The sequence below is a fragment of the Geotrypetes seraphini genome, chromosome 2, assembly GCF_902459505.1.
Source record: "Geotrypetes seraphini chromosome 2, aGeoSer1.1, whole genome shotgun sequence".
Lineage (NCBI taxonomy): Eukaryota > Metazoa > Chordata > Amphibia > Gymnophiona > Dermophiidae > Geotrypetes > Geotrypetes seraphini.
Window position 1 is genome coordinate 317,858,312 of NC_047085.1, and position 16,807 is coordinate 317,875,118.

The 16,807-nt window shown below is 44.5% G+C and overlaps 1 protein-coding gene across 2 annotated transcripts in view; it reads left to right on the top strand.

Annotated features, from left to right (window-relative positions):
- Nucleotides 1-16,807, top strand: part of TOPAZ1 (testis and ovary specific PAZ domain containing 1) — a 266,987-nt gene that overhangs the window by 75,844 nt on the left and 174,336 nt on the right. For both annotated transcript variants that reach the window (XM_033930089.1, XM_033930088.1), the window contains exon 6: nucleotides 14,379-14,494. In XM_033930089.1, the coding sequence (XP_033785980.1) occupies nucleotides 14,379-14,494 (116 nt within the window). The remainder of the gene's footprint in view (nucleotides 1-14,378; nucleotides 14,495-16,807) is intronic.

Genomic DNA, 16,807 nt, shown 5'->3' on the forward strand with positions numbered 1-16,807 from the left:
ACTGTGGCTTATTGTTCCTTCGCCGTTTACTTACTGATTTAACATAGCGGTTTGTTGCTTCTTGTATGGTGGCTTTCAAAGTCGACCACATTTCTTCCACATTATCAGTTTCTGCTTGGCTTTGTAGCGCCTGGTGAACGAAGTCTCCCATTTCTTTGAAATTTGTGTCCTTGAATTTGAGGACCTTGGTCAGTGTGGTAGATTTAGTGAAACCTTTCCTGAGATTGAACCATACCATGTTGTGGTCACTGGAGGCCAATGTGTCGCCCACCGAGACCTCTGTGACACTTTCTCCATTGGTAAGTATCAGGTCCAGTATTGCCTGATCCCTTGTTGGTTCCAACACCAGTTGCCTGAGTCTTGCTCCCTTCATAGTGTTTAATAGCCTCCTGCTGCTGCCGGAAGCAGAGGTAAGTGTAACCCAATCCACATCAGGCATGTTGAAGTCACCTAGCAATACTGTGTCCCCACACAAGGTGATATTTTCTATATCTCCGATTATTTCCATATCCAGGTCATCCTGTTGTCTTGGGGGTCTGTAAATTATGCCAAGATACAAGCATTTGTCTTTCCCTCTGGCCAAATTAACCCAAAGGGATTCCCCAGTATACTGGACATCTGTGATTCTCGTGACCTTAATGTCATCTTTAGTATATAATGCTACACCTCCTCCCATTCTGCCCTCCCTGTCCCGGCGAAGCAAGTTGTAACCCGGTATGACCATATCCCACCCGTGGGAGTCTGTGAGCCAGGTCTCGGATATCGCCACCACATCCAGGTCGGCATTCCTTATTTCTGTTTCCAATTCCAGGATCTTGTTTCCTAAACTGTGTGCGTTGACGTACATAGCCCTCCATGTTGTATTTTTGTTACGTCTCAATGGGGATATTTCTGCTTGAGCTATTTGAACACCTTTAGCATTGTTTGCGTTATTTGTGCTTTCCTTAGGCCCAGAACTACAATGTGTATTCCCCATATACCCAGAACTACAGTGTGTACTCTCCTTAGACCCAGAATTACAATGTGACCCATAAATATGATGTGACCCTACTCCCGACTTGAAAGTGTGTGCACTCACCCCCGACCCAGAATTTTGGTGACTACTTACCTCAGCCTCAAAAAAGTATTGGCAGTTTAGTTCGCCAGGTATGTTGTTTATGCCTGTACCCTCCCCCGACTTACCTAGTTTAAAGCCCTGTGGAGAAGGCGGGCTAGACGGTGTCCAAGGACATTCTTCCCTCTTCTGGTCAGGTGTAGCCCGTCATGTCCCTGTAGCCCTTGCAGTGCTTCTCCATGGTGCAGAAACCCGAAGCTCATCTCCTTGCACCATCCTCGCAGCCAGTCGTTCGCCCTCCGTATTCGATCCTCGACCTTCAATTTTGCCAAGGCCATTTTTCCCTCAATGTCCCGTCCTCAAACGGGTTTTAAGAAGTGCGGACGGTGTGCTCGCCCTATTTCCATCACAGATCTGCATTGCTGGTGTCTCCAGTGTCTGGGGCCAGAGCACAGGGCTGAATATTGTACTCATTGCTCCTCCTTCCAGAAGCACGCCCTTAAAAATCGTCAGATTCAGCAACGTCTCCTCTTCGATCCCGTTATAGAGGGTGATTCGACACCAGTACCAGCATCAGGGTCCACACCGAAATCGGCACCTCAATATCCAGTGTCGCATGCAGTGGATAAGCTGGCTAAGAAGCCTTCCCCCACCCCTTCGGGTCCTGTCACTTCAGCAGTGTGCTAAGTCCTGTAGACCTCGAGGAGACCCAAAAAGTGCTTGTCTCCGATTGTGGAGCTGGAGCGTAGAGCCGCACCAAAGGTACTGGTGAAAAAGCCAGCGGTACTGGTGCATTCTCTCAAGCAGCAAATTAAGGAATTGCTGTAGGAGGAGTTACGGGAGCAGTTACAACTCTTACTCCCTGTCATGGCGACGCCAGCTCTTCCAGTGCCAGTACCAGTCAGGTCTGAGTCCTCGATATCAGCACCGGTATTTCAAAAATCTTCATCGGTGCCACCTCATTTGCTTAAAGAATCAATGTCGGAGACAGCTCAGCACCACTCTTCTTCACAAACAACTCCGAGATGGTGTCAGTTAAATCGGGTAAGGCCTTGAAGAAGATGAAACATCTTGAACTATCGACACCCAGTGCTCGGCACCACCTTCCACCAACATGAAATTCTGATCTCTAGGAGGATTCTGAGGAGCCTCTTCTTTCTGATGATGAAATCTCTTCAGATGAAGATTCTCAATTACCTTCTTCTCAAGACCCTATTCAAAAAATGGACAAGTCTTCTTTTTCTAAATTTTTGAAAGATGTTGCTGAAACTCTATACCCCTGGAAGCTGACTCTAAAAAATCTAAGCAATTTTTTGATGCATTAGATTATGAGCAGCCACCTAAGGAGTTTCTGAGGCTCTCCCTCCATGACATCTTGTGGGAGACCTTTTACAAAAATTTAGAAACTTCTTTATCCATTCCTGTGGCTCCTCGCAAACTCGATTCGCTCTATAGGGTAGTTCCCATACCAGGCTTTGACAAGTCTCAGCTGCCCCATGAATCTCTCTTGGTGGAGTCAGGCCTTAAAAAATCTGCAGGGGCCAATATATATGCTTCCATACCTCCTGGCAGAGAGAGTAAGGGAATGGACCGCTTTGGCAAATGACTATCAAAATGCCATGCTTGCCAATCAGTCTGGTAACTATGCTTTTCATTTTTCATTCTACTTAAAGCATTTAGTTAACCAAGTTGCTGCTTTAAAAAAATACTTACCTGACCACAAATTGCCTGTGTTCCAACATTACATGTCTCACTTGCTCCAGCTGCACAAATATATGGTCCACTATATATATGATACTTGTGAGCTAGCCTCATGTGCTGCGGCTATGTCTGTAGCTATGCAACGCCTAGCCTGGCTTAGGATATCGGATAGGATCGGCTCGCTAATGCTCCTTGTTTGGGTAATTAACTTTTTGGAGCTTCTTTAGACACAACTACTCAAAAGTTAGCCCATGAAACCAGGTGGGATACTCTGGTGAAAACCAAGAAAAAACCTTCACCTGCTCGCCCTTTCAGGCAGCAGTCTTCATATCAACGTCGCTTTGCTGAAAAGCCTATGCCTCCACCTCAGTCTCAACCTACGAGACAGAGGCAACAACCACATCAACAACAGCAAAAACAACAGGCTGTACCACCTAAATCTACACAGCCTTTTTGACCTGATTTTTAGGAGCATAGCCAAAATCATAATTTCACAAATTTTGCCTCAGCCCATTAGAGGTCGTCTTCAGTTCTTCATCAGTCATTGGGAACTTATAACATTGGACCTCTGGGTCCTCAACATCATTCGTCAGGGTTATGCTCTAAATTTTCAGACTCTACCACCAGACAATCCTCCAAGAGAGTCTGCTTTTGGACTCTGCTCCGTCTTCCCTTCTTCTGCAGGAAGTGTAATCCTTTCTCCTGCTGAATGCCATCGAGGAAGTTCCCCTCAATCAGCAGAAGCAGGGATTCTACTCCCGTTATTTCTTGGTTCCCAAGAAGACCAGAGGACTAAGACCCATCCTGGATCTCAGAGCTCTCGACAAATTTCTAGTCAGGGAGAAATTCAGGATTCTATCCTTCGCCCTGCTTTATCCTCTCCTTAATCAGAACGACTGGCTATGCTCCCTGGATCTCAAGGAAGCCTACATACATTTCCCAATTCATCTGGTTTCCAGAAAGTACCTTTGATTCCAAATCAGTCGCTGTCATTACCAATACAGAGTATTTCTCATCGGCCTAGCATCTTCTCCCACAGTCTTCACGAAGTGCCTGATTGTAGTGGCCGCATCTCTCTGATCACACGGCCTTCAGATTTTTCCTTACCTGGACGACTGGTTAATCAAGGCTGTATCTTCTCAGGAAGTGGTCCAAGCAACATCGCAGACCAGTTGGTTTCTTCAGGCTCTAGGATGTGAAGTCAGCTTCCCCAAATCACATCTCATTCTGACTCAACGTCTCCAGTTTATTGGGGCAATCCTAGACACCAATGTCATGAGAGCGTTTCTTCCTCCAGATCGCCTTCAAACTCTGTGTCAGCAACTACTTCCTCTTCAAACCATATCTGCCATACACATGATGGTTCTTCTAGGTCACATGGCTTCAACTGTACATGTCACACCACTGGCAAGACTATATCTTCGCACTCCTCAGTGGACCCTTGCTTCCCAGTGGTCTCAAGTAACGGATTGTCTCTCACAACATATATCTGTGACATTATCTCTTCTGCAGTCGCTTCAATGGTGGATGACCTCTTCCAATCTCTCCAGAGGTGGTCTTTTTCATTTGCCTCCTCATCACTAGGTCATCACGACGGACGCATCCCCTTATGCCTTGGGGGCTCAAATGGACAATCTTTAGACTCAAGGTCTTTGGATCACCAGGGAACAGAAATTTCACATCAATTTCCTGGAACTCGGAGCGATGTTTTATGCTCTCAAGGCTTTTCATTATCTTCTCTGCCCTCAAGTCCTCCTTTGCACGAACAGTCAAGTAGCAATGTACTACATAAACAAGCAAGGAGGCACGGGCTCTCTCCTGTTGTGTCAGGAGGCCCAAAAAATCTGGACTTGAGTGACAGTTCGCAATCTATTCTTGAAGGCTGTCTACATTCAAGGGGAGAAGAATTCCCTAGCAAATAACCTCCGCAGAATTCTTCAGCCTCACGAATGGACTCCCAACTCTGCAACTCTTCAGTCTATCTTTGCTCAATGAGGCACTCAAGTGGATTTGTTTGCAGCTCCTCACAATCACCAATTGCCCCAGTTTTGCTCCAGACTTTACTCTCCTCTCCGTCTGGCAGCAGATGCTTTTCTTCTGGATTGGACGGGCCTGTTTCTATATGCATTCCCTCCACTTCCTCTCGTGTTGCAAACTCTGTTCAAACTCAAGAGAGAAGCAGCCACCATGATTCTCATTGCTGTACGGTGTCCCAGGCAACATTGGTTCTCCCTTCTACTTCAACCCAGCTCCAGGGAGCCATACCTCTTCCAGTATTTCCTACTCCGCTCACTCAGAATCAGAAATCACTTCTACATCCCAACCTGCAATCTCTACACCTGACAGCTTGGTTTCTCTCGGGCTGATTGTGGGTTCAAACCCCGCGCTGCTCCTTGTGACCCTGGGCAAGTCACTTAATCCTCCATAGCCCCAGGTACATTAGATAGATTGTGAGCCCGTCAGGACAGATAGGGAAAATGCTTGAGTGCCTGATTGTAGAACCGCTTAGATAACCTTGAGAGGCGGTATATAAAACCTAATAAACTTGAACTTGATATTTCTCAGCCTGTTTGTCAAATTCTAGATGCATCCAAGAAACCAGCCACTCAGCAATGTTACCAATAAAACCTTGGCACTGGAATTGGTGTTGGATTATCTTCTTCATCTGTCTGATTCTGGTCTCAAGTCTACAACTATCGGAGTCCATCTCAGTGCTATTACAGCTTTTCACATGCCAGTTGAGGGAAAACCTCTTACTGCTTATCCTTTGGTCTCCAGGTTTTTGAAAGGACTTTTCAATGTGAAACCACCTCTCAAGCCTCCACCTGTCGTCTGGGACCTTAATGTAGTTATTTCCAGTTTGATGAAGCCACCATTTGAACCAATAGCCACAGCTTATCTCAAGTTTCTTACCTGGAAAGTGGTCTTCCTTATTGCTCTCACCTCTGCCAGGAGGGTCAGTGAGTTACAAGCATTAGTAGCAGATCCACCCTTCACAGTTTTTCATCGTAATCAGTCAATTGTTCTACCAGTGTGTTTTCCTAAACCTTATTCTCATGCAGGAAAAACTGCCTTGTATACTTTGGACTGTAAACGAGCTTTGGCCTACTACATTGATCAGACAAAGCCACAGTGAACATCTCCCCAACTTTTCATCTCTTTTGACCCAAACAAGTAGGGGCATCCTGTATCCAGGAGAACGATTTCTAACTGGCTGCCTGCATCTCGCGCTGCTATGCTCAGACTGGACTGGCACTGGAGAGTCGTGCCACAGCCCACAAAGTTAGAGCTATGGCAGCTTCTTTTGCTTTCCTCAGATCTATTCCCATTGAGGAAATCTGTAAAGTTGCCACCTGGTCCTCAGTTCATACATTCACTTCTCACTACTATCTGGAATCTTTCTCCAGACGGGATGGGCACTTCGGCCAATCTGTATTACACATTTATTTTCTTAGGCCAACATTCCCACCATCCCATCTCTGTTAGCTTGGAGGTTACCCATTTGTGAGAATATGCTGCCTGATTATCCTGAGATAAAGCACAGTTACTTACAGGTGTTATCCACGGACAGCAGGCAGATATTCTCACATCCCACCACCTCCCCAGGTTGGCTTCTTAGCTGGCTTATCTTAAGTGAGGGACTGCACGCTCTGCGTTGGGCGGTAAGGCACTTGCGCAGTTCGGGCTATCACAAACTTAAAGTGGCGATGCACTTTTAAAGTGGTCCATACTGGGGCTCTGTCGATGATGTCATTATTTGTGAGAATATCTGCCTGCTTTCCCTGGATAACACCTGTTACGGTAAGTAACTGCTTTCTTGGGACCTTAGTGACCTTGGAGGTATGCAGAGGGAGTTCCTGTTCAAATACTCTGGGCCATTTCCTTTGGCCAAGCACCATTTTTGCTTCTAACAGATGCTGCTCTAGTCAATACAACCCGCATGCATGCACGCAGACTGGTTGGAAGGAGTTTTATGAGTTGTGTTCTGCATGTTTTGTTTGCTTGTTTATAAAAACGGTATTTGCTGGTTAGTGATACAAATATTCAGTTTATATTCTTTTTCTTATTGTAATGCAAATATCTTTGTATCCCAAATTTTTACCACTTACTAAGTTAATACTCTTTACAGCTATTCCTCCCTTTGTTTGTTTTCTTAATCTCAGACTCGGGTGTATTTTTCACCAACACCATCCATTCACCAATTTTCAAGTGTCTCTGCCTGGATAAATGAATCTCCGGCATGTGCATGTTTTCAAGAGCTTCAGTAAATCATTTCTATTTTGTTTTGCTAATACATGTTTAGAAATGTTTCTTTCTGTTACGTCCCTTCCGGATTCAGTACGCTGGATTCGGGTGTTCAATCCCTTCCGCAATCCAGGAGTTGCAGAAATCCAAACACTTTTCTGAGCACTTACTCCTCCCACCTAAGAGAGAGAGAGTTAGAGCTCCCTGTAGTTTAAATTTCTGCAAGCAATCTATGCAGAAGTCTTTTGGATTTGCTTTGCATCTCTGTCAGAGGAAAGAACACAGTCCTGCGGAGCCGGACTGCTGCTTCACTGAGAAACTCTGGTGCATTTGTGGAGCCAGCTTGCTGTGTTCCACCCTTCCTGGACTCGGGAGTCCATTCCCCTGGAAGCTCGCTTGCCCTTTGACCTTGTCAAGGGTTTAAGCATAGGCTGTATGCATCCTGAGTAAAACTCATCCAGGTTTCAGGCCGCAGGCTGCATTTCCCGCCCCAGGTCGGGTGGAGAGGATCTGTGAAGGCGGAGGTTACAGACTGTGTCCATCTGACTAGTAGTCCGAAGATCTTCAAGTCTGGTCATTTTGGAGCTATTCTGAAGCAGAAAATCATTTTCCTCTGTTCAGTTGCAGTAAAAAGAGCTGACAGGCAGGCACTTCAGAGCAACAAAAAGAAGAAATCCAACCAAATCTGCAGGAAAACCACCAAAACAGGAAAACCAAACAGGCACTTCAGACACTTGAGTACATTTTCATTATTTCCTATGGGAACTTTGGGGGTGGTCTGTGAAACTCTTTAAAAACTCATTTTTAAGAGTTTCTGAGGGTAGGGTTCAGGTCTCCTACCTCCCCAAACCCAAAATCGCTATTTTTTATTTTTGGATTTTCTTTATTTTTGCCATTTCTGGTATTAATTTGCTGGCGGCAGCCATCTTGGATTTTTATTTATCTTTTCTTTCAAAGTTTTATTTCTGCCTCAAAACCCCTAGATTTTGATTTAAAATCATTTGGGATTGTCTCCCCCACCTCTAATCTGTTGAATATATGCATTTATTGCACCAGATTGGTACCGGATCAGCAACCGTAGCACACTGGGGACAGGTGCTTCAGGCTTTGTCTCCTTCAGGTCCTCCAGAGCTGGGGAACCAGCCTGGGTCTGTAGTTTCAGAAAAAGATCTTGCCCAGAGGCTGTTGTGGAGTTTGACACCAAACACCTGCTTTCCAAGCCTGGGGAATCTTTTGGTGCAGTGCAAGCACCTCAGCAGGGCCCTGCACTGGACTTTTTTTCGGCTCCACTGGAAAGTATATTCTTTGGACCTAGCTCATGGGACGCAGCCAGTGAACGCGTCAAGTTTATTCTAAACCAGTTGTGCCAGTGGCAGAGGTCCCTTTTCAGGAGCCCTTTCATCCAACTATGGCAGAGCTAGATGATGACGCTTTTGTCTCCTGCCACTGCTTTTATTTTGAATACAGCTGATACTCCTGCTGGGACTAGTCAACATGGTTGGAGTCCAGACTTAGATGAGGACCCTTCTGTCAACAGACTTTTTAAGCATGCCTTTGTCCACCATTTTATTTCTGGGGTTCTGAAAGATCAAAAAATTGTAATCTCCTCTTTCCACATCACAGTGTTCTTTCATGTGCTGTTCTCTTTTTTCCCATCCCATACACAGCTTCTTGGTCTGGTTACAGAATAATAGGATGCCCAGGCTGATCTTTCTGGCTTTCTGAAGCTATGTCTAAGCTTTCTCTGCGGGCTCCTGCTTTTCAGCAGTTTTGAGCAAAGTAAGGTGGATTCCGCCATGGCACAGGATACCCAGCGCACAGACCTCCCTATTGATGGAGGAGTAATGTTTAAGGAACATAAGAATTGCCGCTACTGGGTCAGACCAGTGGTCCATCGTGCCCAGCAGTCCGTTCCCGCGGCGGCACTTAGGTGAAATACCAGTGCCCTAACTGAGACTAGCCTTACTTGCGAATGTTCTGGTTCAGCAGGAACTTGTCTAACTTTGTCCTGAATCCCTGGAGGGTGTTTTCCCCTGTAACAGCCTCCGGAAGAGCGCTCCAGTTTTCTACCACTCTCTGGGTGAAGTTCTTTCCTTACGTTTGTACGGAATCTATCCCTTTTTAACTTTAGAGAGTGCCCTCTCGTTCTCTCTACCTTGGAGAGGGTGAACAACCTGTCTTTACTAATAATAATAATAATTTATTGTTTATAGACCGCCAAAGCCAAAGTAGTTTGAGGCAGTTTACAATAAAGAAGAGCTGGACATTCAGCGAAAAAAACAATGAAGTCTTTGAGTACATGAATATTTGTACAGAGTAAGGTTACATTTTAGGGGCAGGTTTACAATAAGAAGTAGGTCGAGGCGGTTTACAATAAGGCCGGTTGTTCATACAGCGTGGGGTAAGCAGTGAAGACTTTAGGAATCCTTGGTCACAAATCGGTTGAACAGGTTGGTTTTAACTAGTTTTCTTAAGTTGAATGTTTTGATCATGTCCCCTCTCAGTCTCCTCTTTTCAAGGGAGAAGAGGCCCACTGGTCTGACCCAGCAGTGACAATTCTTATGTTCTTTCTCTAATCTCTCACTGTATGGCAACTCCTCCAGTCCCTTAATCATCTCTGGACCCTTTCAAGTAGTACTGTGTCTTTCTTCATGTACTGCGACCAGTGCTGGACGCAATATTCCACATGGGGGCGTACCATGGCCCAGTACAGCGGCATGATAACCTTCTCCGATCTTTTTGTGATCCCCTTCTTAATAATTCCTAGCATTCTGTTTGCCCTTTATGCAGCTGCTGCCACGCATTGCGCAGATGGCTTCATTGACTTGTCGACCAGTACTCCCAAGTCTCTTTCCTGGGGGGTCTCTCCGAGTACTGCACCAGACATCCTGTATTCGTGTATAAGATTTTTGTTACCGACATGCATCACCTTACACTTATCCACATTAAACCTCATTTGCCATATCACAGGCCCATTTCTCGAGCATGTTTATGTCACATTGCAGGTCTTTGCAATCCTTCTGTGTTTTCACTACTCTAAATTTGCAGATGATACGAAGTTATTCAATCACCTTGCTTGTCGTATCAATTTCCAGGTCGTTTATAAATATGTTGAAGAGTACGGGTCCAAGCACGGACCCTGAAGCATTCCACTCGTGACGCTTTTCCAGTCTGAGTATTGCCCATTTACCCCCACTATCTGTTTCCTATCCACCAACCAGTTTTTTATCCACGTGAGTATTTCACCCTCGATTCCATGACTCGCAATTTATCGAAGTAGTCGTTCATGCAGAACCTTGTTGAACGCCTTCTGAAAATCCAGATATACAATGTGGACAGGATCACCCTTGTCTATCTGCCTGTTTACTCTCTCGAAGAAGCGCAGCAAGTTCGTCAAGAAAGATCTTCCTTTGCTGAAGCCGTGCTGGCTGGTCCTCATCAAATTGTGTCCGTCAAGGTGATCAATGATGTGGTCCTTTATCAGCGCCTCTACCATCTTTCCCGGTACCGAGGTCAGACTTACCAGTCTGTATTTTCCTGGATCTCCCCTTTAATCTTTCTTGAAAATCGGCGTAACATCTGCTACTTTCCAGTCTTCCGGAATCCTTCCTGATTTGATCGACAGATTGGCTATTAACCCCTCTCAGTTCCTTGATTACCCTTGGATGGATGCCATCCGGTTCTGGGGATTTATTGTTTTTAAGCCTATCAATCTGCCTGCATACCTCTTCTAGACTGATCATCAACCCTGTCAGTTTCCTGTCTTCGTTTCCTGCATATATTCTGTTGACTTCTGGTATGTTGTGTATATCCTCTTCGGTAAATACAGACGCAGAAAATATGTTCAGTTTGTTGGAGATAGCTTTGTCCTCCTTTAGCACTCCTTTTATTCCATGGTCATCCAACGGTCCCTCCGCTTCCTTCACGAGTCGTTTCCCCTTAATACAGTAAACCCCCGCGAATTTGCGGTTTGTAAATCGCGGACTCAGTAATTTGCGGTATTTTCTGACCGCCTCTTCGTGGTACTAAAGTCATGGTTACATCAATTAGGAGCTGCTTTGACACTATCTGGCATATCAAAGCAGCTCCTGATTGGTGTAACTATGACTTTAGTACCAGGAAGAGGCGGTCGTAAAATGTGCCCAGCTTTGTAAGTACAATTTAAGCACCCGCCGGCATCCCAGCTGCCCTCCTGCCTTCGATCAGCTGAAAAACCGTATTCGCAGTTTTTTGTAATTCATGGGTGTTCCTGGAACGGAACCCCCGTGAATTTCGGGGGAGTAATGTATATCGAAAGAACGGCTTGAAGTTTTTTGCCTCCTTGGCTATTTTTTCCTCGTCTCTTTTGGCCCCTCGTTTGTGCTTTTTCCAGTTTTTGTCTGTTTTTGACCTTTTCCATTCCTTAAACAAAGCCTTCTTGTCTCTGATCGCTTCCTTCACTGCTACAGTGAGCTACGCCGGTTCCTTGTTCTTTTTCCTCTTGGATCCCTTGTTGATACGTGGTATATATAGATTTTGTGCCTCGGTGACTGTGTCCTTAAAAAGGGACCATTCTTGCTCTAGCGTTTTTACAGTGCTTATCCTCTTCTTAATCTTCTTCCCCACCATGAGTCTCATCCCTTTGTAATTCCCTTTTCAGAAGTTCAGTGCCGTGGATGTCATTCTGGATCGATGTTTTGCCCCTGTTTCCAGGTTGGAGTGGATCAGGATCGCACAGTGGCTATTTTTTATTTTTATTTTTTTTTTAAACCACCTTTTTGAAGTGACTTTTGTCTTGGCACTGCATATTTCAGAGCTTCAAGCTCTTTCATGCAGAGACCCTTTCTCCTTATTACAGATGCTGGAGTTGTTCTTTGTACTGTACCTTCCTTCCTACCGACCATAGTTTCTGCTTTCCATGTCACCCAGGAAGTTCGTTTGCCTGTTTTTCATTCCACAGGCTCAGAGCGCAAGGGATCAGATTGATTGCAAGTTGGACATCAAGAGAGTCTTGTTCCGCTTTTGGAGAGGACCAGTGATTTTCAGATATCTGATCTCCTCTTTATCCTATCTGCTCCGCCTCGGCGTAGTCTGCTGGCATCTATGACCTTGATTGCCCAATGGATTCGTAGGGCCATTTCCGCAGCTTATGTCACCCATGGCAAGCTGCCGTTGATTTCCTTTCAGGCCCACCCCACTGAAGTGTTGCTGCTTTGTAGGCAGAGACTTGCACGTTTGCTCCAGATGAAATTTGCAGGGTGGCTCGTTGGTCCTCTCTTCCTACCTTTACCCAGTTTTATCCAGGTGGATGTGGTGGCTCGCTCTGATGTCGCTTTTGGGACCTTGGTGTTGCAGGCAGGCACTTCTGTCCCTCCCTAGACGCTGCCATTGCTTTGGTACATCACCTAGCGTACTGAGGGCAGGATTTTCAAAAACCCGCGTTAAAAGGCAACGGTCTGCTAATGCCTCCGTTTTGATAGCGAACCTAAAAAAGTGAGATATTTTCAGAAAAAAACCCGCATGCAAATAAGGTCATCAGACAGCAGCAGAGATTCACTAAATTTGCACATGCCCATTGTTGGTGACAGCAAAGGGCACATGTGCAGAAAAAATGCATTCCCTCCAAAACACAACCAACAAACACCCCCCAGCAGCGGGAGAGATGGCCACACTCTCTCCGCTGTGCAATCTGACCCCAACCCTCCCCCCTTCAGCAGGAGAGATGCCCACACTCTCCCGCTAAACTAAAATCCCCAACCTGACCTGACCCTCCCCCACACACACACAGCGGGAGAGATGCCATTATCATCTCCTCTGCTCCCTCCTCCTTACCACAAAGTTGAAGAGCGGGAGGAACAAAGACCCACTCCTCCCAGCTGCCTGCGTTGTCTAAATGGGAATTTCCCTCCACGGTGCATCTTGGGGTGCATCAAGGAGGGGCCTGAGGCTCTGATTGGCCCAGGTTGTATAAAGCCCCTCCCATGGGAGGGGCCTTAAACAACTTGGGCCAATCAGAGCCTCAGGCCCCTCCCCGGATGCATCGTGAAGGGGCCTAAGACTCTGGCCTGGATGCCCCATAGGAGGGGTTTTAGGCGTCCTGGCCAATCAGAGCCTTAGGCCCCTTCCCGATGCATCTGGGGGGGGGGGGCTGAGGCTCTGATTGGCCCAAATTATTTAAGGCCCCTCCCCAGTACATCCCAAGATGTACCTGGGGGGAATTCCCATTTAGACGATGCAAGCAGTTGAGAGGAGTGGGTCTGTGTCCCTCCTGCTCTTCAACGTTGAGGTAAGGGGGAAGGGGGGTTACTTGCCAGTGGGTGGAGATGGTAGCGGGAGGGTTACCTTCCAGCGGGGGAGAGTCGACATCTCTCCCGCTGCGGGGGGGGGGAGGGTCACTGCCATTCCAGGAGAAGGGTGGTGTTTGCCGCTGCTGATGCCGGGAAGGGGTGTTGCGATGCAGCGGAAAGAATGGGCATCTCTCCCGCTGCATCACAACACAGGGGTTTCTAGCAGTTTTGACACTAACTGGTACCCTCTGGACAAGTTGCGTTTTTTAAGCTGCCAAAAGCTGATGACGCTTTTTAAAACTTGTTCAGCATTTTTTTAAGAATCCACAGGAGGGCTCATTTCAATGTTGAAGAGCCCATTTGCATGTCATTGTCAGAGACTGCTAGAATCCTCATTAAAGAGGGAGCTAATCCCTTTTGATAATCCGTCGCTAAACTGCGTACAGGCCAAACGGCTGGAAAACAGTTTAGCGACAGTGTTAAAATTTTGAGAATCTGGTCCTAAATCCGGAAGGGCTGTAACAGAATGGAAGATTAAGTTTTCACCTTCGATAATCTTCTTTCTGCTAGTCCCTGGAGGATTCAGTATGACCTGCCCTCTCAGTTGTTCTGCATCGCCTGTTTTTAGGTGTCTGTTATTCTCCTTACAGGAGAATAACAGAGGATCTTCCAGCCAATAGATGGGTCCTGTGGAGAGTTCGCTCTTCTGTGAGTATACATATTACCGAAGGCTGCTTCATGTGGGTGCTCGTTGCCCACAGCAGATTAGTTCTACATTATTCTTCAGTGTTTTTCTGTGTTGCCTTTGTGCCTGTTTTTTGCAGAGCAGACCAGTTCACAAATTGTTTATGTTGCTAGTGAGCTTCGCCAGTACCCCCTTCCTTGTCATGGATTTGTTCAGTTATGTTGCTTGGCTTTGGGACTGAACTACAGGGGGCTCTAGCTCTCTCTGTGAGGTGAGAGGAGCATGTGTTTGGATTTCTGCAACTCCTAGATTGTGAGAAGGGATTGAACACCTAGCGTACTGAATCCTCCAGGGACTAACAGAAAAAAGATTATTGAAGGTGAAAACCTAATCTTCCATCAATATTTTGTCTTTTTCAACATTTTAGGGAGAATTCTAAGTACTTAGGATTATTGAGCAATAATCTGGTAGACTCTAAAATGCCATTGCCATCTCTGAAGGGACAACCTGATGACTGCAAGCTTCCATTACCCTGGAAACATGGTAAAGTATTTTGAATTTAACGGGTTCACTTGTTTGGGGGGGGTGGAATGTAATGAAGGAGTGTGGTGAATACTGCAGGAGGCTGTAAGTTAGGTTTATTCATATAATAATAACAATTTATTCTTATATACTGCCAGACCACAAATGGTGCTAGGCGGTTCACAGCAGATAAGGCTGAACATCCATCAAATATGCAGTTAAAAGATACATCAATTTCTAGAATGTACAATACATGTTGTATTTAAAAAGCATTAGGAAGCTTGGGTTACAAATTTATCAAATAGTTGTGTCTTTAATAGTTTTCTAAAAAAATAATAGGATAATATTTTAGAATCTGAGATTCCTTTAACTTATGAAGTAATAATCTATGGTACATTTTTGTATATCAAAGACCCCCTAGATAAATATAAAAGAAGTATTTTATTAGTTATGACAAGTAAGCTATACAATTGATTACACGTAACTGGAAAAACTGGGATTGTCTTAATTTTACATTCTGGTGGGCAAATTTATGTCAAATATATAAATATGAAAAAATGAGAGCTGATCAGTTAGGGAATTTTAAAAACTTTAATCTAATATGGAGTTCATTGACATCTTTTGTAGATTTAATATAATTATACATTTGTTGTTAGAAGAATTGCACATTCAGGGAGGGGGAGGAATATATAGGTTATAATCAAATATTATTATGGATGGGGGCAGGGTGGTTTATAAGTTTAAAATATGTCTAAGTGGATAAATGTGTAATTTTATGTTTAAAATATGTAATGAATATAGATCGAAAGAATAATTTGGGTGAGAGGGTTATTGGTCCGTAAGAATATTGTAATATTTTAAGTGATATCTATAGTGTAAATGTTTTATTTATTGTTCTTCACTTATTGAAATTATTTTAAAATGAATAAAGATTATTAAAAATAAATAAATAAATAATAGGATGAGACTCCTGGCATGATTTTGCCAAACCAGGCGTTCATTTTGGCTGCCTGGAAAGAGAGAGTTCTCTCGAGAAATATCTTCAAACAACAAGATTTGACAGTAGGATATGTGAATAACTGGACTCTACGTGTGGGCTTATTGGAGTGATTTAAAGAGAAATGGGAAACAAGTTAACCTGGGGATATACCGAAGATTGATTTGAAACAAATACATGCAAATTTGAATAAAACTCTAGCCTCAATCGATAGCCAGTGTAATTTTTGGTAATAAGGAGTAACAAAGTTATTTTTGGAGTAACATTTAACCCCAGCAGTTAGCAGCTAAAATCTCATAGCGCAGCTTAATAAAAGGGGGAATTAGTAATTTGGATCACGTTTATTGATATACCTCCCCCCCCCCTTTTTTTATCAAGTTGCGCTGCCAAGCAGCTCAAGCTAAATGCCAAGCTGTCCACAGGAACAGAATGGGCGGTTCGGTGTTTAGTTCGCTCTGCTTGGCACATAGCTTGATTAAAAGAGAGGGATAAATAATAATGAGCTTGTTTACAAAATCAATATTGATGAGCCTAAAAACAGAAATTTATGCTTAAAACATTGCCTAAATTCAGTACGTATGAAGCCATTTAAAAAGTATAGATGAAAGTAATTCCACCTCTCAAATATTTAAATCAGTTTTATTTTTTAAAAAAACACATAAAATTTTCAGAGGCCCCCCACCCCCGCCAAATTCTGAACTTTTGTGTGGTCCCTGCAGATTGTGCGGCCTAAATTGTAGCTTAATTAATTTATAGGTAAATCCAACACTGGCTGCTAGAAGCTATCCAGGTACCACCAGTAGTTATCTGGGCAAGTTAGGACAGCTGTTGGTCTGACTTAACTCTGATAATTTTCCAGGTACCAATACTGAACATTTGCAGTGTTCGGATTACATCCTTGTCCCCAGCACTACCCAGATAGTACCACAGTGTTTGGACATGATATTCAGCAACATTATCCAGATAATACTGCTGAATATCATTGCCTGTGCCTGGTGATCGCTAGTAGCGGGTGTTGCTGACTGGAGAACTAGATTTTGTTATTGACCCTTGAGTCCATTTTTTTGTATCTATGGCCTTGTGCATATCTGTGGAGGGGCATTTTTGAAAAAAAAAAGTTTTAAGTCCAACCTTGGACATTTTCAGCTGGATGTCCAAAGTTGGAGGAACAGAAACAATGGCAAACTTCTGGATGTCCAAATATAGTTCTTTTTGAAAATCGTCTACTTAACGTTTTGATCACCGGGATGTCTGGGTTACCAGATCGTCACTTTAATACTCCATTTTCGAAATGAAAAACGTCCATGTTGAAAACATCCAAATACAGACCATTTGGA